At 58.0% G+C, this 25,986-nt stretch overlaps 1 protein-coding gene across 2 annotated transcripts in view; it reads left to right on the top strand.

The window, feature by feature from the left end:
• The window catches only part of SHANK2 (SH3 and multiple ankyrin repeat domains 2), a 459,921-nt gene that overhangs the window by 312,381 nt on the left and 121,554 nt on the right, over nucleotides 1–25,986 (top strand). For both annotated transcript variants that reach the window (XM_032360192.1, XM_032360193.1), the window contains 2 exons: nucleotides 1,862–1,944; nucleotides 3,572–3,696. In XM_032360192.1, the coding sequence (XP_032216083.1) occupies nucleotides 1,862–1,944; nucleotides 3,572–3,696 (208 nt within the window). The remainder of the gene's footprint in view (nucleotides 1–1,861; nucleotides 1,945–3,571; nucleotides 3,697–25,986) is intronic.

The raw sequence follows: 25,986 nt of genomic DNA, 5'->3' as shown, positions 1-25,986 counted from the left end.
GTGGGACCCTGCCCAGAGGCTCCCAGGGCCCTTGACTCCTGACCCTGCTTGAGTCCCCTTTCTGACGGGCTTCAGCGGGCTGAGCCAGGGGCTCCTGGTCACGGCCCGGCTCCCAGAGCCAGGGCTCCCTGTGCCCAGGGTAGCAGGCAGAGCAAGAGCACCGGGACAAAGCCCCTCCTCGAGTACTAGACCACCCTAAACCCGTCATCCCAGACTGTGCGGGCTGTGGGCTGTGAAAGTAAGTGTCTGCACTCGGCCTGCCCTTAGCTGGAAGACAGGGTCACCCCAACAAGTTCCGTTGCACGCTTGTCTGCCGCAAGGCCAGGAGCTCAGAGCAGGTCAGGCCACGTGTGCATTCTCCGGCCGTGTCCCCCAAGCTCTCTGAGGCTCCCCTCCCTCATCTGGGCCCTGAAGAGCTCTTGGCAGCCCATCGCTCTGTCCAAGCACCCCTGTCCCTTGTCTTCCTGGGGCCCAATCTGGGTCGGCTAAGCTGCTCCCGGGGGGCTGCACGCTGCGGCCCCATGCTCCCTGCGGGCTGTGAGTCTGGTGCTGGGCAAAGCTGACCTTCAGTTGTCTGTCACTTCCAGCCTGTCTGCCCGTTGCTCCCACTGTTTGCCAGCTGCGTCCCCTGGCCTGCCCCCCTGAGGACCGGGACTGCTGAATTCCTCAGGACCTGTGGCCCGCAGCCTCCCGTGCATGACCAGCCCCTTAGGACCCTGGAGGAAGCCGCTCCTCGTTCCCTCCCGCCCCTCCTCCTTTCCTGCGCACTGGCCTGGCCTTCCAGCTGCGACTGACTTCCGGGGCGGCCCCGAGTCCTGGGGGCGGGGGGAGGGGATGCCGCCCCTGGGAGGTGGGGAGGGCCACCGTTTAGCCCCGGCCCGCCAGGAAGTCCACTTCCGTCCCGCGCCCCCGGGTGCCTCTGGGGGTGGACAGTCATGTGGCAAAGCGCCCTTACTGTGCGTGATGGGAGGCTTTGGCAGCTGAAGCAAAGTTGGAGCTTTCGCGTTTCTTTCCTTTAAAAAAAAAAATGCTGTGCCAAGAGGCAGGCGGTGTGGCTTTAGGTGGTCTCTCAAGGAGGGTCACCCCTGAGCCCGCTTCTCCCTGTCCCCACGGCTCGTCGTCCCCTGCAGGAGGCCATGCCGTTGGTGGCTTGGGTGTCGCCGGAGTGACCTGCCTCCTCCTGCTGGGAGCCCCCGCCCCCCGGCAGCGCCCCGGCCGCCCCCTCCGCCAGCCTGCGGCTCCTCTGTGCGGGATGGCGCCGAGCAGCAGCCGTGGCGTTGTGGGCCCCGCGGTGATGGTGGGGACACCACATTCATTCGCACCGAGAGGGAGGGGTCGCTGCGTCTCGGCTCCGGCTCGTGTGGAGAGCAAATAGAATCTGATTTTTGAAAACCCCTTCAGGAAGAAGAAGAGGAAGAAAAACCTGCTGCCTCATTTCTCCTCTGGCCGCTTTCAGTGGGCCCCCCTGGAAGACGCGTCGGCCCGGGCGCCCTGGCGGCCCTGCCCCCCGTGGCTCCGGGCCACTTACTTTCTTTGCCTTTGGGTGCCCAGAGCCAGCCCGTGCGGCCATGGCTCGGCGGCCTCCCCACCACGCCTGACTCCTTCCTCCTGCTCGCTCGGCTCCGGCGCTGCCTGCCCCCCCCCAGCCCCATTGTGCCGAGCCCGCCTATCCCGTTCGCCGGCCCCCCCAGCTGCCTCCGCGCCTCCTGCTCCCTGTGCTGCTTAGTTTCCTCCATGCTGCCTGGATCCGGCGAGCCGGGTGATTAACGGCCAGGACGATGAACGCTCCCGGCGGGGCACCGGCCACGGTGATGATGACGGGCTACAGTAATGGTCGCTATCCCCGGAATTCTCTCTACAGTGACTGCGTTATTGAGGAGAAGACAGTGGTCCTGCAGAAGAAGGACAATGAGGGTTTCGGATTCGTGCTCCGAGGGGCGAAAGGTAAGAGCCGCTGCTGCCGGCCTGGGAGCACCCCCTGTTGTGTGAGTGTGAGTGTGTGTGAGTGTGTGTGTGTGTGTGTGTGTGCACGCCGGATGAAAACGCTCCCCGGCTCAGAAGGAAGCCTTCTTCCTGGGGGCACTTGGTTGCTAGACAACCATGTTCTTTAACATATTTCGCCTTACTCAGAAAACATCGGGGCTTCCTTGAGGAATATTCTCAATTTTCTGTACACAGTGTTGCTCCGAGCGAGCTCAAGCTCTCCCTCTCTCCCTCCCCCCACCCTTAAAAAAAAAAAAATATCGTGGGTTTAATGTATCTTTTGTGGTTTAGTTCAGTGCAACTGTAGCTAGATTTGGAGCTCCTGGTCTCAGGTGTCCACAATGACCCGGTGCTGAGTTGCGGCTGTCTCGAAACTGCCCCATTCTGGGAGTGGGCTTCGGCTCCAAGTGCGGCAGGCGCCTGTGTGCCCGCCTCTAAGGTGACTTTGCAAAGGAAATGTGGCAAGATGGTCCCCTCTGCCGTGGACTGAGCCGGCAGCGTACACGTCATGTGGCCTGGGGTGGGGGGCTCCGGGGACGCATTCTATGGCCGTGTACCCCCCCCCACCGGCCCTTCACTTGGGGGCTTCCCTTTCAAAAGAAAACAAAATGGCATCAGCTCCCCGTGAGAGGAGACATCTGTCCCCCGCGTGTGTGGGTAAGCCATGTGTAAGTTCCATGTCAGAGGCTCTGTGCTGTGCGGGGTCCTGCACCTGAGCTAGGAAGGGCCTCCTGCCCTGGGTGGGAGCCCCACCTGCCCGAAACTCGGGCTGGCCAGGAGCCATCTGACCAGAGAGAAAGGAAGGAAGAATCTGTCCCCGTGTGTGTGTGTGTGTGTGTGTGTGTGTGTGTCCATGTCCGTGACCGTCTGAGTGATGTTCTAGCCCCTCCCCCTGCTGGGGTCATATTCCTTTTCCCACCCACCCACCCCGGCCGCTTTGAACTACCCAAGGCAGTCCGTCTCTTGCCCTGGACTTTTGCTCAGCAGCTGTGTGGGGCCCACAAGCCACGGCTCTCTTGGCCGAGGAGCGGGGGCCCAGCCTTCCCGTGGGTGCTGGCCGCAGAGTGGTCGCCGGGAGCCGGGCTCCCTGTAGACAGAATTCATAAGCAGGTTCCCAATCCGCAGCCACCCACTGGGTCAGCACTGTGATCTGTCCGTGCTCCGAGTTGAATTCCCTTGGTTGCGAGTCTCGGTAGCTGGGAATTTGGCAAGTGGTTCCTTGTGGTGCTTCCGGAGCTCTGTGTGGTTATGGGGGGACTCGTCCATTTTTAGAACTGAAAATGTTTAGTCACTGATGCTTTTAAAGAAAATGACAGGCGTGTACGTATAGACAAGCACAGCACATTACTCGTGGTTTCGAAAAGGCCAAGAGACATGGTAGCACCAAGCTCCACTTGGCTTCGTGGCTCAAGTTGGTGCTGGCCATGACCGTGAGTGGCAAGCCCTTCCCAGGGGAGAGCGGGCCGGAGCGCCCACTTCCAACGGGAGACACACACACCCCCTTTCTCTCAGGGGCCCGTGAGGGGCCGGGGCTCCCCACCCGGAGACGTCACCCAGGCTTGAACTGAGGTATCCCTTGTCTTCCCAGCTGATACGCCCATTGAAGAATTCACGCCAACGCCGGCGTTCCCGGCCCTGCAGTACCTGGAGTCCGTGGACGAAGGAGGGGTGGCATGGCGAGCCGGACTGAGGACCGGGGACTTCCTGATCGAGGTGGGCACACCGCTGTTCATACCTTTCCGCTTGGGGAGAGCGCCGCCTCTCTTAGGGATAGCGTCCGTGGTCTCGGCTCGTGGCCATGGAGCCAGATCTAGGGGGCCTCACGGAGGCTGCCGTGGACCCACGTTCGTGGGTTGCTTCCTGGTCCATCCATTGGGGATGCCATTTCCGGTGGACTTGTGCGTTTGGACTGTCTTAAGGCCTTGGCTGTAACTCTTGGGAGGTGGAGATGTTCATGGAAGTGGCCGTCGGTCTTGAAGTAGAAGACAGAAGGAAGAGACGCAGGATTGCCACGATGTTGCGTGGGGTTCGGTAGCTATAGGAATAGACACTGCTTGGGGCTGTTGTCCTTCTCGTGCCTTAAGGGCCGGACGGAGAGCGCTGTGCGGTGGCTCTTGTTTGCTTGAGGTCTGTAACCTTGGTGGCTGAGAGACCGTTGATTTGCAAGTTGCAGTGAGTGGCCTGGCAGATGCTGGCCTTCAAGGACTAAGTTGCCACGTGCGAGAGGGCACACAAAGGAAGTTACGGAATCCAGATGCTTTGAAAACCGGCTTTCGCTTGAGGTGAAGGGAGCATTCTCTTCCTTGAAGGAACCCCGTGAGACACAAGTGCCCGTGTTTCTTGAGCTTGGCTGGGGTCAGCAATGTGGTGTGTGCAGGCGTCCGAGCTCCCAGCACGTCTGAGCTCCCTGCCTTTTGCGCGTTGAGGTGCTACTTTCAATCTTGTTGTGCAAAGGAACGTGTTACTCTTCGGAAACATTAAGAGTGAAAGAGCACGTTGTACCCAGGAAAAATTATTTGTAAAGGGTTTGGTTCACTCCGGGGCCCTCCTGGGGAGTTCACGTTTCTTGGGAAAGCATCCCTCGACGCTAACCCTGCGCCGTGTCTCATCTGCTCTGGAAATGCACATACGGGTGGAAGGGAGTGGGGACGGGGAGGCCCCGCCACTGGGCCAGCCGGACACTTGCTCATTCTGAAGACCCAGACCCTGGTGAGCCGGGCGCTGGAGGCCGGTCTCCTCATTCTGCCTGAGCTTCCCGGGGCGCTGCTGAGCCCAGGTTGGCTCATGATTTCCTTAGGGCCTCTCCAGCCTGGTGGACCGAAGGAAACCCAGGAGATACGCTGGAGGGGGAGCGAGCCAAGGAAAATGGAGAAGGTGCTTTAGCTTCGTCCAGGTATCGTGTGTTGGCCTCGCTTTTATTTTCTGAAAGCTACATTTAAATTCTTCCTGACCCATCAGAGCCTGGTTCGGCTGACGCCTTGGGTACGTTACCCAGAACGGTGGAGACCAGAACCTGCAGTGCTCTCGTGGGTTAACTCGATTTGTAACCTCACGAAAATGCAGAGACTGGTTGAATCATCTTCTGTAGGATGGAGTTGTGATGTAAGTCTCCTCACCGTGTGCGCGCGTGCGTGTGTGTGTGTGTGTGTGTGTGTGTGTGTGTGAGACAGACAGACCCAGGGACAGAGGCTGTCACTAGGTTGACACAGGCAAGACTGGTTCTTGGTTTTAAATAATAACCAAAGGCTGCACGTGCAAGCGTGTGGCCCGCTGTTGGGCTCACTGGAGGGCTCCCTGGATGAACCAGTCAGTAATGGAAAGGAGGGAGTGCCTCGGGGCGCACGCTGGGCCCACCCCTTTCGCAGGGAAGCCGAGCTGCTCGGGGTTGGTGGACGCGCCCTCAGCGCACGCCCGGCCTGGGTGGAGGAGGCCGGCCACCCTCTCCGATGGACGCCCCCGTGGAAGTTGGGGCAGGAAGGGTGCCTGCGCTTCTGCTGCCAAAGCCCCTCCTTGGACGTTGCTTTTAACCTCTGATGTGCAAATGCATCTGCCATTTGGGGACAGGTTTTCGTCCGAGGTAACCTCCAATTTCCAGGCTTCTAGGAATGGCGGGCCCTGAGATGCAGTAATGCCGTGTGGGCGTGACTGTGTCCCAAAGACCCGCAGGAGGGCTGAGCCCTTCACAGCCACCCCGGGCTGCTTACTAGGGCCCATATGCGAACGGGGGGCCAGGGGGTTGGACCCTTGGAAGCCTGCCCCACCCAGTGCATTTCCAAGGCGACTCAGGGGACTCCGAAAGTCTCCCTTAGGTGCTTGATGAGACTGCGTGGATGCCTTCTCCTTGCTGCCGGACTTCACCCCTGCAGAAGCGAAATCACTCACAGCCTTAGAGATGCGTCGTTTCCCAGCAGACGTTTTCCACATTTTCCGTTGAAAAGTTTCAACCTTGGGAGGGGGGTTCTCCATGAACGTGTGGGTCTCAGGTGAATCTGCATTTTGGCCAGAAGCCATCCCTGGAGTTGGCGGGGTTTCTGAGCCTTGGTGAAGTGCGGGGTCCCGTGGGCAGAGGTCACCAGGGCAGGCACATTGTCGTCGTCACCCCGTATCCCTCCGTGCCGGCTCCGTCTCTCGCTGCTCTTGGAAGGGAACTCCAAACATGCCAGTTGTTTCCATTCCCTTTAAAACCACATGCTGCAGCTTGAATGTGGAGACCGGGGCAACTTTTGATGGGGATGTTCCCTCTTCAGAGTCCTGAACTCCCCTCTCCCTTCTCGGACTTGATCATCTTGCTGGCATCACTGTCGCCTGTCGTGAAGGGTCTCCTGTCGTGTGTGCTTTTCTTGGGTGCTTACCCTCCGACTCTGTGTCCCTCCTGCCTTAGCACTGGGGAGGACTTTGCTCCTTTGTCTTTGGGATTCTTTGCTGACCACACCCTGCTTCTGCCGCAACGCAAAAGTTTCAAGTAGAGTCCCTTGTAAAAGGTTCTCATGAAACCAGGAATTACAGTGAGATCAGTGGGTCCTCGTGCGCCAGTAACTTGCCATTAAAACTCATTTTAGAAGCGGAGAAGGAGGAGTGGGCACTTGAACTTGGGGGCCCCATACGCCATGTGTATTTACCACTTTCAGATCAGCCTGATTTGCTGAAATCCTCTGGATGGTTGGGGCTGCTGGGGCTTTCCCAGAGAGTGTTAGGAGGCAGGGGTGTGGGCAGGGAAGTAGGGGCAGAGTCCTTCCAGGGACAGCGATGCTTAAAGAGAAGTTGGTCCCAGTGGCAGTGACAGGCCAAGGGGAGAAATGAGCAGGGGAGTCGGAGCAAGGTTTCTTTTCCCTGTACATCACGTGTAAGCACGGGGACTCCACCAGCCAGGAATGCTAAAGGCCCACATCCCTTTTGGTTACAGCAGGAAACCCAGTTCGAACTGAGCTTAATAATGATAGAAGCTTGTCAGAGAATTGAAAGCATAGAGTTTAGAGGGGAGAATCAGCCAGATTGTTGAAGACGTCCTCTGCTTCTTCCTGGAGATCTTCTTGGTGAGGTTCTCCCCACCCCCATGAGATGGGGCAGGAGAGGCCCCTCGTGAGCAGGCATGAGGAGGAGCTGGATGGCTCAGAGAGGACAGGTCCGCATCCAGTAATCAAGGAGACATGGAGGTTTGGGGGTGTCTCTTTGGTGACCTGCAGGTCGGGCTCATCCAGTGACGCGTGGCTGGGCATCAGAGCCACCTGTCCTTATTTACAGAGACTCGGTGGCCAGCCCACACCTTCGGAGTCAGAGTCTCAAGGCAGGAACTTGGGTGTCACATCTTTAGGGCACTTGGGTGATGCCGCCCAGGGTTCTCGTATCAGGCAAGGTGATGACCAGCTGGCCTGATCGTGTGGGCTTCCTGAACCTCTTCACTGGCGTTCTGGCTGAAGGACAGAAGCAGGTCCTGCCCTCGTTTGCTTGTCGCGACACGGGGCTGTCTTCCCTCCCCAAGCTTCCCCTCCGGAAACCCAAGCTTTACCGCTTGCATCACTTTCTTAAACGAAAACATCCTCTATCTCCAGAATGACCCCTTATTCAACTAAACAGTAAACCTCAAAAGGGCAAACGACATTCGCGACAGACACAACCAAGGCCCATGTCCTCGTTGACAATGACTGAGGGTCTATCTGCCCAGGCACCCCAAAGTCCCATCTGACCTCTGCATAAGCCCAGAAAGTGGTATCTGTTGCCCTCCCCGTGGTACCGATGAGGAAACCAGGCACAGGGCGGTGAAATCGACTTGCCCGGCATCGTGGACCGGGCGAGTGGAGACGCTGGCGTTCCGACCGGGGCTGCCTGACGCCATGATGCCAGAGCCCAGAGAGTCCCGAGTGACGCTTTGATGTGGTCGATGTCTAAATGGGCAGAGGGGAAGGAGAAAACAGATGATGAGCTGCCAGTTCTTATTTTCAAATTAGAAAATGCTTTTTTTTTTTTTAATTACTCTACCCGTCGCCGGTGACAGTGCTCATATGTCGCTACGTGAAAGAATAAATCGCCATCAACTTTTTAGAAACCGCTGTGACAGTATGTCGTAAGAGCTGTAAAGCCACATCAGGGGTTTTTACCTCTAGGAATCCATTCTGAGGGAACGATCTGAAAACAGGCAGAGTGGAGACCACAGTGTAACAGAGGGAATCAGGGGATGGGGCCACGGGGAAATGGTGAAGGGGACCTCGGGTGTCTGTCACGGATTCCCGAGAACGCATTTCACAGTGAGGCTTGCAAGGAGTTCTCGATACTAATGAGAACTGATCACCTTCTATCAGGTGAAAATTATCCGCACAATACCATCTAAATCATACCACCTCTCCCCAAAATAGGCCTCGGGGTGGGGGTGGGGGGATAGGAAAGGAACCGTTAACCTCTGGGCGATGGGATCGTGTGTGATCATCATCTCTTTTATCAGACCTTTGTCTGTTTCTCAGATTTTCCAGAGTGACAGCATTCGCTTTTCTGACAGGTATTAATTTCATAAATAGAAAGTGATTCCCTCAGAGAAGCTGTCGCACGCAGCTGAGTGGTGTCTCAGCCTCCGTGGCCAAGGTGTTGCTGTTTGCTTTCGGGACGAGAACACTTTCCTGGGTGTTAATTATTTTCCTGGGGCCATTGCTCACCAACCTGATACCGTGCCGGAGGCCCCTATGGTTTTTGTGATTGTTTTCTTAGCCCTGAAGTGGCCAATCTCGTTTTTGTGTTAATTCCCTAAATAGGTTTTCCCTTGCAATTAAGGCAGGCGGCAATATCTTTCATCCTTGAAAAGCGATGCTTGAGTTTGCTAATTACTTTTCCTCGTATTAAATGCTTGCACTAGTGATGGCCTACAACTGTTTTATAATCTCAGTTTGCACTGAAGTGAGGCCGCTAAGAGGGGTGCCCCAGTGTTTTCCTGAGAGACCGTCTGAGTATCTTATAAAATGTTACTCTGGAAACATTCTCTTGAGAACGGGACTTAAGAAACGCAACATGGGTTCTAGCACGCGCTTGCCTGAACTATTACTTGTAACCAGGCTGGAGCTACAAACAGGTGTGAAAGCCTCGTGGTAACCTGCCAGCCTCCCCCAGCTTCGAGATTAATTTGTGCAAAGGAGGGAGACAGAGTTCAGGTTACAGCCGAGCTGTCACTTGCTCTGCACGTTATTGGTCAGCGCGGGCTTCCTGGGTCTCAGGGTCCCCATCCACAAGATGGGTGGTTGTGAGGATTCAGTCACCAAGACGATTTTTGGGCTCGTGGGCTGCTGTGAGTGTTGGTCTTGCTGGTTAAGAGCAGGCCGAGGGCCAGCCGTGCTGGGCACAGGGTGGACATTCTCATCAGCATTTACCGTCGAGGATCATCACGTCCTTGATCGCCGTTCATGATGCCTGACTGAGCAGAGGGAAGCAGTGACGGGGAGTTGAACAAGTAATAAGAGCAAGTCTTCATAAGTTACAGTCACGGCGGGCGCATCATTACCAGGACCGTCTCAAGCATGGAGCCGTTACAGAGCACGTCTGCCTTGGGTCAGGCACATAGAGTCATCACGTGCCAAGTGATTCCAGCCAAGAGTGCCTTGGCCGGAGCGTCTCTGTGCCTCTGCGGACAACAGAGCAGCTGGTGCAGGGGCCTGCCCCACCCCACCCCCAAGCCCCAAGTACCCCTGGCAAGCACACCTCCAGACTTGGCTTGAACCTCTGCTCCCAGGGCGCTCCCTCACTGCCTTGCTCAGTTCTGTTCTGGCATGAGTCTGGCTTTTGGGCAATCTTGGAATTTCTCCCCACGCTTCCCATTCTGCCCTCCAGCCACAAATCCCCGGGCTGAGGCCAGAGCCCTGCTGTGGTTCCCGCGGTGCCGGCCTCCCTTCCATCCACTTGTTCAGTCACAAGACCCAGCTCAGGTTTCTCTGCCTTGCCTTTTGGGATAGCCTGGTGCCTGCATGGCCAAGCTGGGAACTCTACCCTCCCCACCCCCCAAATTCTTAACATCTTGTCTACATACTTTTAAATGAGTTTTTAATGCAGTAAGTAAGTTAAGACCCAATGCCGGCTGATATTAGCAGGAAGCGAGGGCGGCCCATGAATTCCCGACTTTCAGTCATTGATGCTTCAGTTGTGAAGGTCTGTTGGTTTCACATGAAAGATAAGCAGCACCCAGTGGCCATCTGGGGTCTCTCCAAGTGTGGAGGACTTCTGAAGCTCTGTGGCTTCTTGCTGTACACGTTTTAAAAAAGGCCAGGGGCTTGCCAGCCAGCCTCCTACTCTAGCACCCCTGCTCCTGGGCTGCCGGCAGCTGGGTTAATGCAGGGGGTAAGTGTGGCCTTGACTTGCCTCTCCATCCCCCTGCCCAGCCTTGCTGGGCTCTAAGCTTCCAGTCCACTTCTCAGTGATGACTGCAAAACATTCTTTAGTAGCAAATAAAAGTCAGCACAGAGGAGTGCAGATGTGTTTGTTTCTTGCCTTCCGACAATGCCAGCACCCATGGCAAACGATTGTGCCCTTCCAAGGCTCGTAGCCTTGGGATCTTTGCTATGTGGATCTCTTAGCACTGGGGTATTTGCTCTCCAGGGCTCTAAATAGGCCCTACTCTGGGCAGAGCATAGGATCCTGGACCCCTTTCCAGCACATAGCTAGCCATAGCCCCTTCTGCTCCTAGAGAATCATTCACTTTGTCCTCCATATTGACTGGGAACAGGTGGTCCAGGCTGAGGAGGAGCCCAAAATCCTGCTGAGAAGGTAGATGCGGGCATCTTAGCTATTGCAAATCTGAAGTCTTGGCTCATTCATTTTGGGGTTCTAATTTGAAGCATCAGTGATTTCAATTTCAGGCTAAAAAAAGATTCAGAATCACTTCAGGGGACCGTGGCTGCTGTGCTCAAGGCTCCGTAGGCCTGGCAGATGGCAGTGCACTGGGTTGGATAGAGACAAAAAGGAGCCACGGTCAAGGGCACTGGCTGTGCAGTGTGACCTGGGTTTGAATCCAGCCTCTGTCACTGGACTATTTGAATGTGAACTTGGGCCCATCACTCATCCTTTGGCCTCAGTTTCTTAAACTGTAAATAAAAATGTGTTTGAAGCACATAGCATGGTTCCTGGCAGAATGAGATCTCGGCAGTCGTTAGCAATCGTACAAGTCATTTCTGCAACTTCATTCAGGCGCCGGGCTAGTATGTGCTGTGGGGAAAAAAGACATCAATCTGACTCAGTTCCTCTGGGAACTCACAGTCTGGAAGGGGGCAAAAGCAGGGGATGGTGAAGGCCCCAAGATAAATCTGAAGAAGGACTTTGTTAAAGAGATGGTGTTGGCATCATGCTTAGTTGTGGTACGTGGAGTTTCTATAGGCAGAACTCAGGAGGGTCCCAGGGAGAGCTTAGGGTGTCAGGAAGGCTCAAGGTGGATTTGGGAGTGGTTGAATGTTATGGAGCTGGGGGTGACTTGGGTCCAGTCCAGGGAGGACCTGCAATGTCAATTTAAGTTTGGGCATCTCTGTATGGCTGGTCCGCGGCAGGAGCTCTCCCTGGTGCTGAACCTCGCCAGGGAGCTCTCCTTGGTGCTGAAACTCTTCCTGCTGTGGCCTGAACTTGAGGGCTGGAAGGATGCCCTCCCCCCCGAGGAGAAAAGGCCTGATGGGAGTTCTTGGTGCTTCCTCTCTTGTTCCCTTCTCCTCACACCCCTGCATCCTATTTCCTTGGCCCTCCTGGGTACCACAGCTTCTTATTAAGTGAGTGTGTCTGTCTGTGTCTGCTTGGTGGGGAAATCTCTCCTGTAAAGAGGGGTGAAGGGACCAATATGGGTTGAGTGCTGTAGGATCCTGTGCTCTAAGGCAGCTTCACATCATCACTGAGGTCTGGGCTTACATGTCACCTTCCCAGAGGGCCTCCCTTGCCCTGACTCTGACAGTCCACTGTGTGCTTCTTTCACCACGAGAATCGTCATGTGTGTTGAGCGATCAACTGTCTCCCTCATGCGGACACCTGCTCCCTGAAGGCTGGAGAGCTTGCTGATCTGGTCCCTACTGTGTGTCCAGCACCCAGTGTATGCCTGATGCTTGACAGAGGCCCCAGAATCTGTGTTCAGTGATGGACACTCCTGGGAAGCAGACATCTATGCCCTTTTTGCAGATAATGGAGTTTACATGGAAGCTAAGGGCCCCACAGGGAGAGCTGATTCCCAACCTTGCATCTTCTTGATGCCCTGGGCAAGTCTCAAGTCCCGGAGACATAATCTTACAACCATCTTCCTCAGCCTGAGGAGGATGCTGTAGACCCAGCCCCAGTCCACGTGTGGTGAGGTCTGCAGGAGGCATGGTGAGCTGAGAGCTTCTGGTGCAGGGTTCTCTGGTGTGCCTCTCGACTCCCGTGAAAGGAGCCCTCCTGGGTCCTCTCTACCTGCCCACCCTCCTCCCCTCCCTTCCTCCCACTCACTCACCTCCCAGTATGCTCAGCAGGCTCTCGTTAGCATTGATTTGTCTCTGACTGCAGCGCCCTTTTGTGGGGCGTTTCATGATACAAGCAGTTAGGTTGGCAAATGAACTGAAGGAAGGCCTCACGCTAAATGCCCTGTCGGATCTTCTAATTGACGGAGTTTGTCAATCCTGGGAATTAGGTGCGTGCGTGCCAATGATGAGAAGAGTTAAAAAGAGAAGGGCCGGGGAAGGAGAAGGGAGGGGAGGCCAGGGTTAGCCTCTGATGCTGTGAAGTCCTGAGTGGTGTCCTTTCTTTGGTGCTATGAGACCAATCACCCTCAGGTGAAACTTCCAGCTCCCTCGGGCTGGGACCTTCAGTTTCTTATAACAGACTTCTCAGTGCACCTCCTCTGTGCTCAGCCCCCAGTCACGGAGATGAGTGGAGGCCATCTTTGCCCTTGAGAGGCCAAGTGGAGTGGGGAGAGAAGCCCAGAAATTTCTGTTGGGCCTCAGGGCCAGGACAGAGAAGAAGGGATGGGTTGGGGAGGTAGCACACACATCCTGCCTGGAAAGACAGATGGGCCTTAGCCCTGGCCCTCTCTCCCTGGTCACCCAAAGGTGCCGCACTTCCTTTCACCCCCAGCACTTGCTCACGCTTCTCATTCATGGTCTCCATTACCCCTCTCCCACCTCCACCCTCTCCACCTGCATGACTGGCTCACCCTCAGATCTCTGCGTGGCGGCCCCTCCTCGGGGAAGCCTCCCCGACAGTCCCCGAGACACCCATTCACAATGCGTGTCACTGTCCCTGCCTGAACCGACCTAAGGGGCCAGCCAGAGCCCAGCTCAGGACAGGTACACAGTCAGGACCTGTGAAATGATGGACGATAGCGGGGGGAGGGCACAGCCAAGAGGAAAGCTCAGAGGCAGGAGCACCGATAAGTGTGTGAGAAATGTCTGGAGGCTCAGGAAGGAGGAAGAGGCCGGGGCCTCCGTGTCAGGGAGGGCCTTAATGCAGAGCTGACTCATGAGGACCTCACTGTGTCAGTGGAGGCAAGCTCACTCGAGCCTTTTAGCAGGGACTGCTGTGGCTGAAGGAGGGAGATGGAGCAGACTAGAGCCCACAGCCCTCGGGAAGCAGATCAGAGCAAGCATTCAAGGCACGGTCCTCGGAGATAGCCCTCCTGGGTCTAAATCCAGCTGCCCCACCTGTGCGCTGTGTGGCCTTGAGTAAGTTACACAACCCCTCTGTGCCTCAATTTCCTTCCCTGCAAAGTGGGAATAAAGGCATCGATCTCATAGAGTCTCCTGAGGGTCAAGTGAGCTTGTAAGTCTGAGGTGCATAGAAAGAGCAGGGCAGGAGCTAAGGCGCACGTGCGAGAGGGGCCGTTACTGTTATACTGCTCTGGTTGCTGCCCTGGGAGGGATACAAGCCTTCCCGACCAGACAGACCTCCGTCCCGACCAGGGCAGGATCCCACCGCCCAGGAACCTCTCCTCCATGGGACCTGCCATGCTGAAGTCAGGTGTGAGCCCCAGGAGGACCCTTGTGCCCAGCATGGGCTTTGGAGAGATGGAGTTGGTAAGTGAGGGAAGGCAGGAGAGTGGCGACCTGCAGGAACCAGCACCATTCGCAGTTACCCCTGGGCCCAAACAGGGCAGTGCTAGGACAGGCCAGCACCCTGTGGCTCCTGATATGGGACTGGAGTTTCTGGGTTCTCCTAGGCAAGGGCATTAGACCGACATCCCTGCCGCTCCCCAACAACCCTGTTCCTGCTATGCTTCGTCCTCCCACTGGACGAAAAGCGGACAGAGACGCAGGGGCCGGCTGACTGACAACATCAGAGAGAACCGCACCAAGCCAGTCCCTCCCCAGAGCACACGCCACGTGCTCTGAGCATGCTGCCTCCCCGGAGCCTCGCCGGAACCCCGGCAGGTGGCTTCTGACACCAGCCTTGGTTCCCAGGTGGAAAAGGTGAAGCCCAGAGAGGTCAAAATAGCAGCTCAGAGTCACAAAGCCCCCACATGGCCCGGTGCCACCCAGCGCCTTTCTGCTCATACGCTCAGGTTCTCGAGAAGTCACATGAGAGTCGGGTCCCTGCCTGGGCTGCTGTCCCAGGTCCTGGTCTGCGCACGGCACCCCCGCCGCACCGCCCCCGCTGTCCCGTCTGCGCTCCGTTTCCAGCTCTAGAGGGACTCCCTTCATCACTGTTCAGTAAAATCCGGTTCTTTCCATGGCCACAAGGCCCTACAGCACCCCCCCGCCTCCTCCCTCCCCTCCCCACCCCCGGCCTGCTCCCTCGGTTCCCTCACGCCGTGTCTTTGCCCAGGTCGTCTCTTTCCAACCTTGCCTCACCAACCTCCTCTGAACGGCACAAACCTCCACAGACTGCTCGCCCCTACTGAGGGACGTTTCTCTTCTTGGCTTCACCACACATGGAGTTTACATGACAGGATGTGTTGGAGGAACAGCTCCCCTCCAGAACCTGAGTCCCCTCCGAGGGCAGAGCCCTCCTTGAGGGCCTGGGCTCATCCCAGCACCCAGGAGTACAGAGTCAGGTGCAAAGCAGGAGCCTAGTTTGTTGGTGGAATGGGTGAGCTCCTGGTGAGCTCGGGGTCGGGCCCAGAGGCTAGGTGGCTCCCTGAGGATGGCAGGACGCACTAAGAGCATGTGCTGGAAACGTCTGTGTTGGGGGGCGGCGTGTCTCTCCTGGACCACCTCCCTCAGACCCCACAGTCTGCCCCTTGAAAAGCGGACAGAGACACAGGGGCCGGCTGACTGACAACATCAGAGAGAACCGCACTAAGCCAGTCTCTCCCCTAAAGTTCCAGAACTCTCCCCCCGTGCTCACCCGAATCCCACGGACTTTCCAGGGAGATGTGTGCCTCTGCTTTTAGAAAATATTAGGGACTGGGAGTAAACGTTGCTCCCGTGTGAGCCTGGTGATGGGTCTTTCCACGAGTGTTCTTTCTTTAGGGTTGGTGTAAGTCACACTCGCCCGGGTAGAACTGAGGATACGGACAAACCAGAGAAAAGTCAGGTGATGCTGCCGGGAGACACGGTCGTTGTAATGTTTGTCTTCTCGGGTTTTTATTTCTTTCCACGTGCCTGTTACAGATACACTCGGTCACGTGTACATACACACGTGCTTTCCCCACCGTGCATATCTTTGTCATCATGATGAAATACACTCACCATGAAATTCACCAATCCAGCCGCAGACCGTGTGCGTTCCAGCGGCATTTCGTGTACCCGGTGTCGTCGGTGTCGTGCGTCTGTCGTCCCTTTCGCACTCTGAGTGTTTTCATGCCCCAGAGAGCTACCCCATCCCCAGTAGCAGCAACTTCCCAGCCCCTCCCCCACCCTCTGTCTCGAGCAGCCGCTGGTCCACGTTCTGTCTCAGTGGGTTTGCTTGTCTGGACATGCCCGAGGCGTGGAATCCTGCAGCACGTGGCCTTTTGTGCCTGGCTCCTGCCGCTGCGAATGTTTTCAAGGTCCGCCCACGGGGGAGCACGTGTCGGAGCTGCTTTCCTTCTACGGCCGAGCGATGCCCCATCGTGTGCAGAAAGCCACACTTCGTGTACCCATTCGTTCCGGTCGATTCCACCTCCAGCTCTGGCGCATAACACAGCCATGACCGTGCATGTCCAGGACGCGGTTGCAGTCCCTGCTTTCCGTTCTTTGGGGAGCACGCCTCCGAGTGGACTTGCCGGGTCGTACAGTGATTCTGTGTTTATGGAAACCACCAACCCTGCCTGGGGTGGGAGCAGCAGGTGTTCAGCGAGGCCCTCGGAAATGGCCATCTCTGGGCCCAACCTGGCAGGAGACACGGGAGAGCAGAAGGCGGGGAGGCGGCCCGCAGAGACAGAACTCAACGCCACCGGCAGCTTCACTGCTGGACCGCGCGTGCCGGGGCTGCCGATGACGTCACCCCCGGCGACGGTGGCGGCGGTGGGAGGTGCTCCTGTTTCTCCAGCTCCCCGCGTGCCGGGCTCCGCCGGGGGACTTCACGTGCACGGAGCTCACCCAGTGCTCAGTTTCATTTGAACAGTCCCACCCGGTCTTTTCTCTGCTAGAGGAGCCTGGGGCACAGAGAGGGAAGTCCCTTGCCCACAGACACACAGCAAGCGAGGGGCGGAGCCAGCCTGTACTCGAGGCAGGTGACCGCTCTGGAGGCCCTGCTGTGAGCTTCTCCGTGGTGGGGCCTGCAACAGGGACTGAGGGGGGCTGGCCAGGGAAGGAGCGTGGGGGGCCAGAGGGGAGGAGGGTCTTCCTGGGGAGGGGCTCAGGAGCAGAGCCAGTGCCGGGGTGAGCTTGAAGTGAGACTTCCTCTAAAGCATCTTGCCTAGTGTCCAGTGTGCACCTGACCAAGGGGCAGGGCTGAGAGGTGGGGTAGGGACATCTCCCAGGCTGTGGTGTCACTGCCTTGGCCTGGAGGAGGCAGGACACACTTCGACATGCTTTTTCGCATGGGGGTGGTTTTTGCTAAGGAGGAGCTTGGACCCGTTGACCCTGGGTTTGCAGAGGCTGAGGCAGGAGGAGGGCCAAGGAGGACAAGGTCAGAAGAGCCAGGTGACGGCTGGGGGCGTGGCGAGGAGAACTCTAGGACGGGATGTGCAGGCAGGCAGCCACGTGGATCTTGGTGGCTGCTCATCGCGGAGACCACGGGAGGGTGGCCGCCTAGAGGGCCAGAGGTGGGAGAAACGGGGCAGCCTGGGAAGGTCACCTCCAGTGAAGTGAGTCACAGCATCCAGGAGGGGTGGCGGGGGCCAGGAGCAGCTCCAAGGGAAGGAGAGTCCCTCAGGCCCCGGGACCCACAGCCAGCTGGGCAGAGTTGGATGTGCTGCGAGAGCCAATGTCACAGTCATCATGGGAGCCGCCCCGACCGCTGCTGCCCTTGCTCTGTGGGGATGCCTCCCGTCACAGCCGTGTCCCCACAAGGGCGGGTCTGGGACATTCCCATTCACCAGCGAGGAAGCCGAGGCTCGGGAAGACCACGGGCCCTGCCCTGGCCCTCACAGCTCTCGGGGCAGGCACAGGGCCAGAGGGCTGCTGGCGCTGCCACGTCTTTCACGGGTGGGTCTTGTCGCCCAGCCCGGAGGCCCACCTGGAGACAGCAAAGTAGTTCAGGGAGATGCCACCTAAGCAGATGGGAAGTTCTTGAAGGGGGAGGTCATAACTGACTGGAAAATTCCTGGGAGCCTTCCTGGAGGAGGTGAGGGGGAGCAGAGTCTTTCAGCATCAAGGGGAATTGGTTAAGGATGGACACGAAGCAAGAGCACCCCATCTCCTCAATGCCTCCCTGTTGTGTTATGCTAGAACTTTCTGTACAATGGACAGAACTCAGTTCAGACTGGCTCAGCATGCCGGCGAACTGACTGGTTTGAGTAGCTGGAAATCCCGGAGGTATTTGGCTTCAGGCCCAGCTGGATCCAGGTGCTCAGCAGTGTCCCCCAGGATCTTGCTCCCTCTCTCAGCTCTGGGCTCCTCTTGGCTTCATGCCCAAGCAGGTTCTCCCCATGAAGGTGGCAGACTCCGTCCACAGGCGCTCCGGGTTGTCGTCCCATCAGGGGAGGAGCCCCAGTAGAGGAGCCCCAGGTGACCTGCCTCAGGTCACCATGGCTGAGCCAGTGACCCGCTGGACCGATGGAAGAGGCTCTGTGGCCAGGCGGGGTCGCGTGCCCTCCCCAGTGGGTCGGGCCGGCTCCCGCAGGAAGCTTGAGTCCCAGGCATAAGAAGGAGGAAGACGAATGTGCGGCCGGGGGTCCGGCAGCCACCCTGTGCCCGGTGAGCGGGGCTGCTGGGACGGGCTTCTGCCTCTCTGAGCTCACCCTGCGTGCTGTGCTGTCAGGCCCCCGTTCAACCCTGACCCTCAGGTGGGACTCTGTTCTGTGTGGGCACATGGGTTCTCTCTGATACCCCTGGCTGGGGACACAGACCTGTGGCAAGCCGAGGCAAAGGGGCCCAGAATTTCCTGCTCTGCAGCATATCTAGACCTGGTCCCAAGCACAGGCAGGGCTGCGTGACCATCTGGTGCCTTGTAAGGACCTCCGGGTCCCTCCCGCCCCACCAGGCTTGGCTAAGCGGGGTCCCAGGGTCCAGGAGCTGTGCACTCCGCTCCTCTTCCCCGGGAAGCCGTGGGGTGGCAGCTCCCGTACAGAGCACAGTCTCTGAGTGCTGACTTCCCGGTTAGCAGACGGCCACCTCCTTGCTGTCCCCACATAGCGGAGAGGACAAGAGATCATCTCTCTGGTGTCTCTCTTATCAGGGCAACTAATCCCGTCATGGAGGCCTCACTCCCCTGACCTCATCTGACCCTCAGCGCCTCCCACATGCCGTCACACAGGGAGTTGGGGCTCTGACATGGGAATGTGGGGGCGCTCCGACATTTAGTGTCCGTGGAGGGGCATGCTGGGGAAATGAGCCCCCCTGGGCCTCTGACCTGCGGTGCAGGGCGAGGGCGTGTCCGCAGCTGGCGGGGAGACAGTCTGTCCTGCCTGAGAGCCTCGGTCAGTTGCACCGAATGGTGTGGTTTCGGGAGACAAAGCAGCAAGGGTGACCAGAAAATCACCGTCTCGGCAGTCGGACCCCCACCCGTAATGCCGGGGGGCACACAGCGCTGGGAACTTCGCTGAGTGCCTGGTGTGCACCAGGACATCTCTCCACACCCAGCAGCCTCCTGAGGGAGGTGGCAGTCGTGCCCTCTTGCACACCAGCCAGTCGAGGTGTGGTCAGCATGACGGCCACGGGAGGGAGAGACGGGGCTGGACTCAAACCCGAGGCCAGCACAGGGCAGCTAGCTCTTGAACGCCGTGTGCTGTCCTGTGGGAGCCTGGCCCTGGGCTCCAGCACTGCCCCCCCCCACCCCAGGGCTCTGTCACCTCTTCCTGGGATGTGGCGGTCACTGAGCAGGAGTGACTCAGCCCGGGGCCTGGTGGCAGCACGTGCGTCATGCCCTTGCCATGGAGGCAGCGGTCCGGCCCCCGCGGCCCCCGCGGCACCCGCGTGGGGACTGTGGTGACCGTGTTCCATCCCTGAGCCTGGCCCGGCCTCATCTGTTCCAGGGAAGAATTTTGTTTGCTCTTGTCAGTTAATTTTCCGGGAGTGCTTTTTAATGAGCCTTCTGGACGGAATGGCCTGATTGGGTTTGCTGGGTGGTTTTTTGTTGTTGTTTTGTTTTGTTTTGTTTTCCGGTTTGGTCCAGTTTTTGTTTGTGAACAGGCTGTTGTTCGTGGACTGAGGGGTTCGGGGAGTTCTGGCCGGGGGGTCTGGGCCCGGACTCCGGTGCCGCCCTCTCTCATCAAGCCTGTCCGGAGAACCCCCTTACGAAGGGTGCCCTCAGAGACCTTCTCTCCTCTTTTCCGTCCCGCAGGAGTGGGAGGGAGCACGGCCACCCCGCCCACGGCAGGTGCTTCCCGGGGATGGGGGCCCCTCAGTTCTCACTGCTGCCCCCAAGGCGTCTAGGCCGGGGGGCGGGGGGGGAGGACACCTGTGATTCTACTCACCCTGGAGGCATCAGACTCCCAGAGCGGGGAGGGGGATGGGGGTTGGTGTCTCAGGGGGACAGAGAGTGAGCGGTGGGGGCCGGGGTAGCGATGAGGGCCGGTGTCTCGGGGGGACAGAGGGTGGCAGTGGGTACCGGGGCTGGGGGAGGGCTGGGGGCTGGTGTCTCAGGAGACAGTGGGACATTCTGGACGTGCATGGTAGGGGACGACTGCACAACAGGTTGAACATACTTAATGACACTGAGCTGTATGCTTGAAGATGGTTAAAATGCAAAATTTGTGTCCTATGTACCTTCACCATCATTGAAAAAAATTTTTTAAAGGAAAGCAGTGTTCTTAACTTTAAAAAATAAATAAATAAACTCTTTGAACAGTAAGGCTTTACCCTCCGAGCTTGGGCTTGTCCCCACCCCCGTCCCTTAGCCTGTCTCCTGTTCACTCGGGGCTCTCTCACACACAGGGGTCACATTCCCATTGAGTCACTGTGGGTCAGCGCCCCCCTCCCCCACGGGACCCCACGCTCCCCTGCAGCTGGAGGCACCGTCCAGGCAGGGGCCCAGTAAGTCCCTGCACAGGAACAAAACTCCACGGGAGTTAGAAAGAGGAAAGCGCGTCTGCGCAGACCCAGAGCCGTCCCCAGAGCGTGTTTCTAAGTGACAAGGACAGGATGCAGAGCGTCGCTGGCGTAGATCACACATGTGCCTCCTCTAGAAGCGTGCAAAACACTCTTGCCTCTCCACGCTCTGAATTTTCTCCGGGAACACCGGTGTGTGCAGAAGCACCGGAGGGCTGCCTACCGCCGTGAGAGTGGGGTGACCCCGCAGGAGGACGGGGAGTCAGAGGGGACTCGGCTCTCTGGGAATGTAACTTTTTTTTAACATTTGGTGTTCGTGGCCTCATTAAAATGGAATAAATGGCAAGGTTATGGCTCTCAGACGGGAGCTGCAGCCGTGTTATTCCTGGTCTCTGGAAGGACCCGTGTCACTCTTCCACTGCCAGCGGGAGGCTCACGAGCCCGCTACAGATCTCCAGGAAATGCACGTCCTGCTTGTGTCCCCTGCTCTTTCCCAGAAAGCACAGGGAGGTGCAGAGGTCAGGACGGGAGCCAGCGTGGGTGCAAGGGGGCACGGCTCGGCTTCGCCTCAGTTGCCGTTAGAGCTCTGTCCCCGTACGTCGCACAGCCAGGCAGGATCCCGTGTGTCAGCCTGCTCACTGAGTTACTGCCCAGTCCCCTTTGTCTCTCCCTCAATGCCTTATTGACTGACCGCCTGTGTCCTGAACACTCCCCCCGGCCCCACAGTTAGGGATTTCAATTTGAAGCCAATGGAAAAATCAACGTTTTAAGGCCTGTGGCATTTTCAGCCCTGAAAATCTCCCCGGAAGCCAGACCGATTGCCCGCTGCTGCCCAGAGTGGTTTGCGGATCCAGAACGAAGCGGAAGGCATTGGGATGGCTTGGTCTGGATGCCTGTTCAGAGACCCTGATGCCAAAGCACTGAGAACCCGCCCGGCTGGAAAAGCCTCTCCGAGCAATACTGATGACGTGGGGCGCCCCTAGCTCTGGCCCTCCCCATCCTGGTGCCCAGTCCCCTGTGACTTTCTCCCCAGCCCAGGAATTCCCAAGGAAAGGTCACCCAGAAGAGGCAGACCAGTGACAATCCCAGGTGCCGGACCCTCCCCCGGGACCACCTGCCTTCTCTGGCCAGCCAAGCCGCAAGCCAAGGCAGGGGCTCCTGCCCACTCGGCGGCAAGTCCCAAACGGGTGTCCCCCGCGGGCGGCCGGCTCTCCTCCACGCCAGAGCTCTGAGCACCAGGCTTGTCCGCTCCCCGGCTCCTGACGCTGCACGTGGGGAGGCCCAGGCCGCCAGGCTCCCTCGCATCTCACTGGCAGAAGGGGGCACATCACCTGCACCCGCGCTCCAGGAGCTGCTCCTCGCCGCGGGGAAGGAGGTGCCCGGGCTGCTGGCTCACCGGGCGTCCAGAAGGAGAGCAAACGTCTTGTCCCCACTGCCAACCTAGAAAGGCCTCGTCCTATCCCTGTCGACAACGTTAGAGGCTTCTAGGAGAAACAAACCGTAGAAAACGCACCATGACTCCCGGGCCTTGTCTGCGGTTCCAGTTCATCAGGGAGAGATGCCCGGCGGCGGCCGGTGTGTGGTTTTTGCAGGCTAAGACTGCGTAAGGGGAGCAAAGAGGTTCGGCCCGTCCCTCTGTGCCCAGGAGGCCACGGTAATGACACTGGTCACTCGTACGATCTGCCTACCACTCTTATCCCTGTGTTAGAGCTGACAGTGCTGTGGCCCTCGGAGCTGGCGCAGCTCACACGGGATCACGGGGTCCAGGCTTGATGATGCTGTGCAGGAGGAGGACAGGGGTGTCTCCTGCCTGGGGCCTCTGACTTCTCCTGCTGGAGGGGCAGCTCGGGGAGGTTGGAGGGTTGAGGCGGGGCTGAGAGGTTGTCTGAGGAGAGTGAAAGTGGGTGTGACCTGGGGGCCCCCCCTCTACCCCCCCCACTGCCTGCAGGGGCCCTGCTGCTCCCCACTGTCCCCCAAGTCAGGGTTCAGGCCCCTGTCTGTGCAGTCCACACGCGGCCGAAGGGGCCCTCACAAGGCCACTCATCGCATCCGTGGGGCTCCACTCTGAGGACCTAATCACGTCCCGTGGGCCCCCCAATACCATCACTTGGGGGGCACCACCTATAGTCCATAGCCAGAGATGAGGACTTTCCAGGAAATGTTCCCGCTGTGTGTTGGTGACAATTCCAGCTCTACTGTTATTGCTGTTCTTGCGCAAGAAACTCTAAGCAGACGGACAAAATGGGCCGCCTCGGCCCCTCTGACCCCGTGGAGCCTCTGCCGGCCGGGCACGTGGTCCTTTGTCCAGAACCACCTGACGCCCTCTCCACTTCGGTAGAACGGAGGCAGGACGGGGGAGGGGAGGGGAGGGTGCGGACGGTGACCACGTGAGTCGCCCATCCAGGGCAGAGCCCAGGCCTTGCTGGGTCTGCGGGGTTCGGGCGGCCTCCCCTCCGGCCTCTGCCTGGACCTGCTTCCCTGCCCAGCTGTGCGCTCTTCCCTCCCGCAGCCCGCCAGCTAGCCCGCCCCGTGGCAGCCGCTCCCCTTGGCCTCGGGGGCACACACACCCAGCTCAGCAGTGTGCAGACCAGACGACAGGATCAACCTCTTTACGGGAGAAAATTAGCCCCCAAATTGCTGCGTGCCTCGCGGCCCACTGGGGACAAACTTCCGGCTCCCTGTCACGGGCTGGGAGGCGCTGCTGCCAATGAACCTGCCCACACAGGCCTCCTGGGCAAAACCAGGAGAGCCCCGGGCTCCACAGGCCGGGCTCCGCAGCTGCAGTGGACTGGTGGCTCTCCGACCCCGCCCAGGGCTGGGCCTGTCACACACGCCGTACTGACCTGGGTGCCAAGGCAGCCGTTCCTTGGGCTTTCGCTGGGCTGCCTGGAGTTTGAGGGGACGGGGTTGAGAGGGTCTGGGGTTGCAGGGCCCCCAGCATCCTGGGGTGGCAGATTGCCCTTGCTAGGGTTCCAGGGCCTTGGTTTCCTCCCTGTTCTGACCCCGGGAGGGCCAGACAGCATCCATAGGAGTGCCTGCGCTCTGTGCAGTGTTTTCTGGCCTGGAGGGAGGCTTGACATGCGGGGCGCAGGGGGTCTGTCCCCGCACAGGCACATGGGCATCCCATCTAACTCACTGGAGATGTTCTTGTTGATCCGAAAGGGCAGGGTTCTTGCCACCAGGTTCAAGGGAAATGTGTTCATTTGGAAAACCTACATTGAACATCAAATTCTGCGCCCTGGAGGGGCCTGGTTAGGAATGGGGGCGCCCCCTGGAACCTGTGTGCTGTAAGCCAGCCGGCAGAGAACTGTGATGGGACCCTGCAGAGGGAAACAGGCGCACACACGCACACACGTGCACACACACATGCATATGTACGTACGTGGACTGTACGAGGTCCACTGACAGCCATCCAAAGATCCTAATCCCTGGGACCACTGTCTGTCACCCTATATGGGAAAAGGGTCTGTGCAGATGTGATGAACTTAAAGGTTGTGACGGCGGATGACCCGGGACTCTCGGAAGATCGTACATGCCGTCATACGTGTCCTCGTCAGGGTCGGGGCAGGAGGGAGGCGGGACACACACAGAGAGGGTGGAGAGGCCGCAGAAGGCAGGCGCAAAGTGTGGACAGACGCTAGCAGCTACCAGAGGCTGGAAGAGGCCAAAGCGTCTTTCCTCGAGCCGTCTGGGCTGTGCACCTGCTGATACCTTGATCTCTGACTTCTGGTCTCCAACACTGGGAAAGACGAAATGGCTGTTTTCAGCCGGCCAGTCTGTGGTCATTTTTTAGGGCCACCCCAGGACACTTTCACACGTTTGTGCCACAGTGCTACAAGAGTGACAGCGGGACAGAGCCTGTATCCCCGGGGGTCAGGAGAAGGCCCGAGAGGGGTGAGATCTGGGCTAAAACCCGCACGCAGGGAGGGCTTGGGGAAGAGTGGGCCCAGCAGACTGCGCAGTGAGTGCAAGGCCCTGCCCAGACCAAGAAAGGATTCCACATGTTCTAGAATACCTGGGGCAGGGGAGACAGAGGAGGTTGGGGGGACTGGGTGGGGCCAGGTCTCTGAAACTGCAGGAAGATCTAGGGCGATGGGGGCCCATGGGGGTTTTTGAGCAAAGCTGGGCAAGGTTTCAGGATTTAGGAAGACCCACGTGCAGAGCCGGCCTTCCAGAAGTCAGCCCGCGTTTGTTCATATATCGCCCCTTTCTTTGCAATCACGTCTTTTTAATTGTTTTTTTTTTTTAAAGATTTTATTTATTTATTTGACAGAGAGAGATCACAAGTAGTCAGAGAGGCAGGCAGAGAGAGAGAGGGAAGCAGGCTCCCCGCTGAGCAGAGAGCCCGATGCGGGACTCGATCCCAGGACCCTGAGATCATGACCTGAGCCGAAGGCAGCGGCTTAACCCACTGAGCCACCCAGGCGCCCTTAATTGTTTTTTTTAAATTGGGATAAAATACATAGGACTGGGGTGCTCAGTGGGTGGCTCAGTGGGTTGAGCCTCTGCCTTCAGCTCAGGTCATGATCCCAGGGTCCTGGGATCGAGCCCTGCATCGGGCTTTCTGCTCAGCAGGGAGCCTGCTTCCCTCTCTCTCTCTGCCTGCCTCTCTGACTACTTGTGATCTCTGTCAAATAAATAAATAAAATCTTTTAAAAAAATATATAGGACAAAATTGACCATTTTAACCATTCGTAGGTGCGCAGCTCTGGACAATGTGCACGTTCACGCTGTTGTGCGGCTGTCCCCACCACCCGGGTCCAGAACTTTCCGTCGTCCCAAAGGATGATGAAACTCTGTCCCCACAAGACACTGACCCCCAGCCCTGGCACCCACCATCTACTTTCTGTCTCTGTGAGTCCAACCAGGCCGAGTCCTCTATGTCCCTGGGCTCTTCCAGCCTGCGTCCAGCCCACGTCCTTGAACGGTCTCAGAGCTCTTCCCTGCCGTGGCAGGTGCCGTGGTTTCCCTCCTCTGTGAGACTGAATAATACCTCATTGTGGGGATGCGCCACATTTTTTTTATCCATTGACACTTGGATCTAGCTATCATCCATGGACGTCTGGGCTTTCCTCCCGTTGGCCACGGCGAGCAAGGCTGCTGTGGATGTGGGTGGGCGGATATCTGTCGGAGTCCCCACTTTCAGTTCTTTTGGAGGCAGACCCAGAAGTGGGGCTGCTGGATCAAATGGTAATTCTGTTTAATTTTTTGAGGGGCTGCCATACTGATTTCTGCAGCAGCTGTACCATTTACATTCCCGCCAGCGGTGCACAAGGTTCCAATTTTTCCACGTCCTTGCCAACTCTTGCCGCGTCGTTATTCTGAGAGCAGCCCTCCTAATGGGCGTGAGGTGGCATCTCATTAGGGTGTTGATTGGCACAATGACTAGCGATGTTGGGCAGCTTTCCACGTGCTTATTGGATGTTTGTATGCCAGCTTTGGAGAAACATCTATTCAAGCCCTCTGTCTGTTCTTTAATTGAATTGTCTTATTTTTGTTGTTGAGTTGTAGGAGTTCT

This window comes from Mustela erminea, chromosome 9 (assembly GCF_009829155.1).
Source record: "Mustela erminea isolate mMusErm1 chromosome 9, mMusErm1.Pri, whole genome shotgun sequence".
Lineage (NCBI taxonomy): Eukaryota > Metazoa > Chordata > Mammalia > Carnivora > Mustelidae > Mustela > Mustela erminea.
Note: the sequence above shows the minus strand (reverse complement) of the source record. Positions and strands in the feature narration are given on the sequence as shown.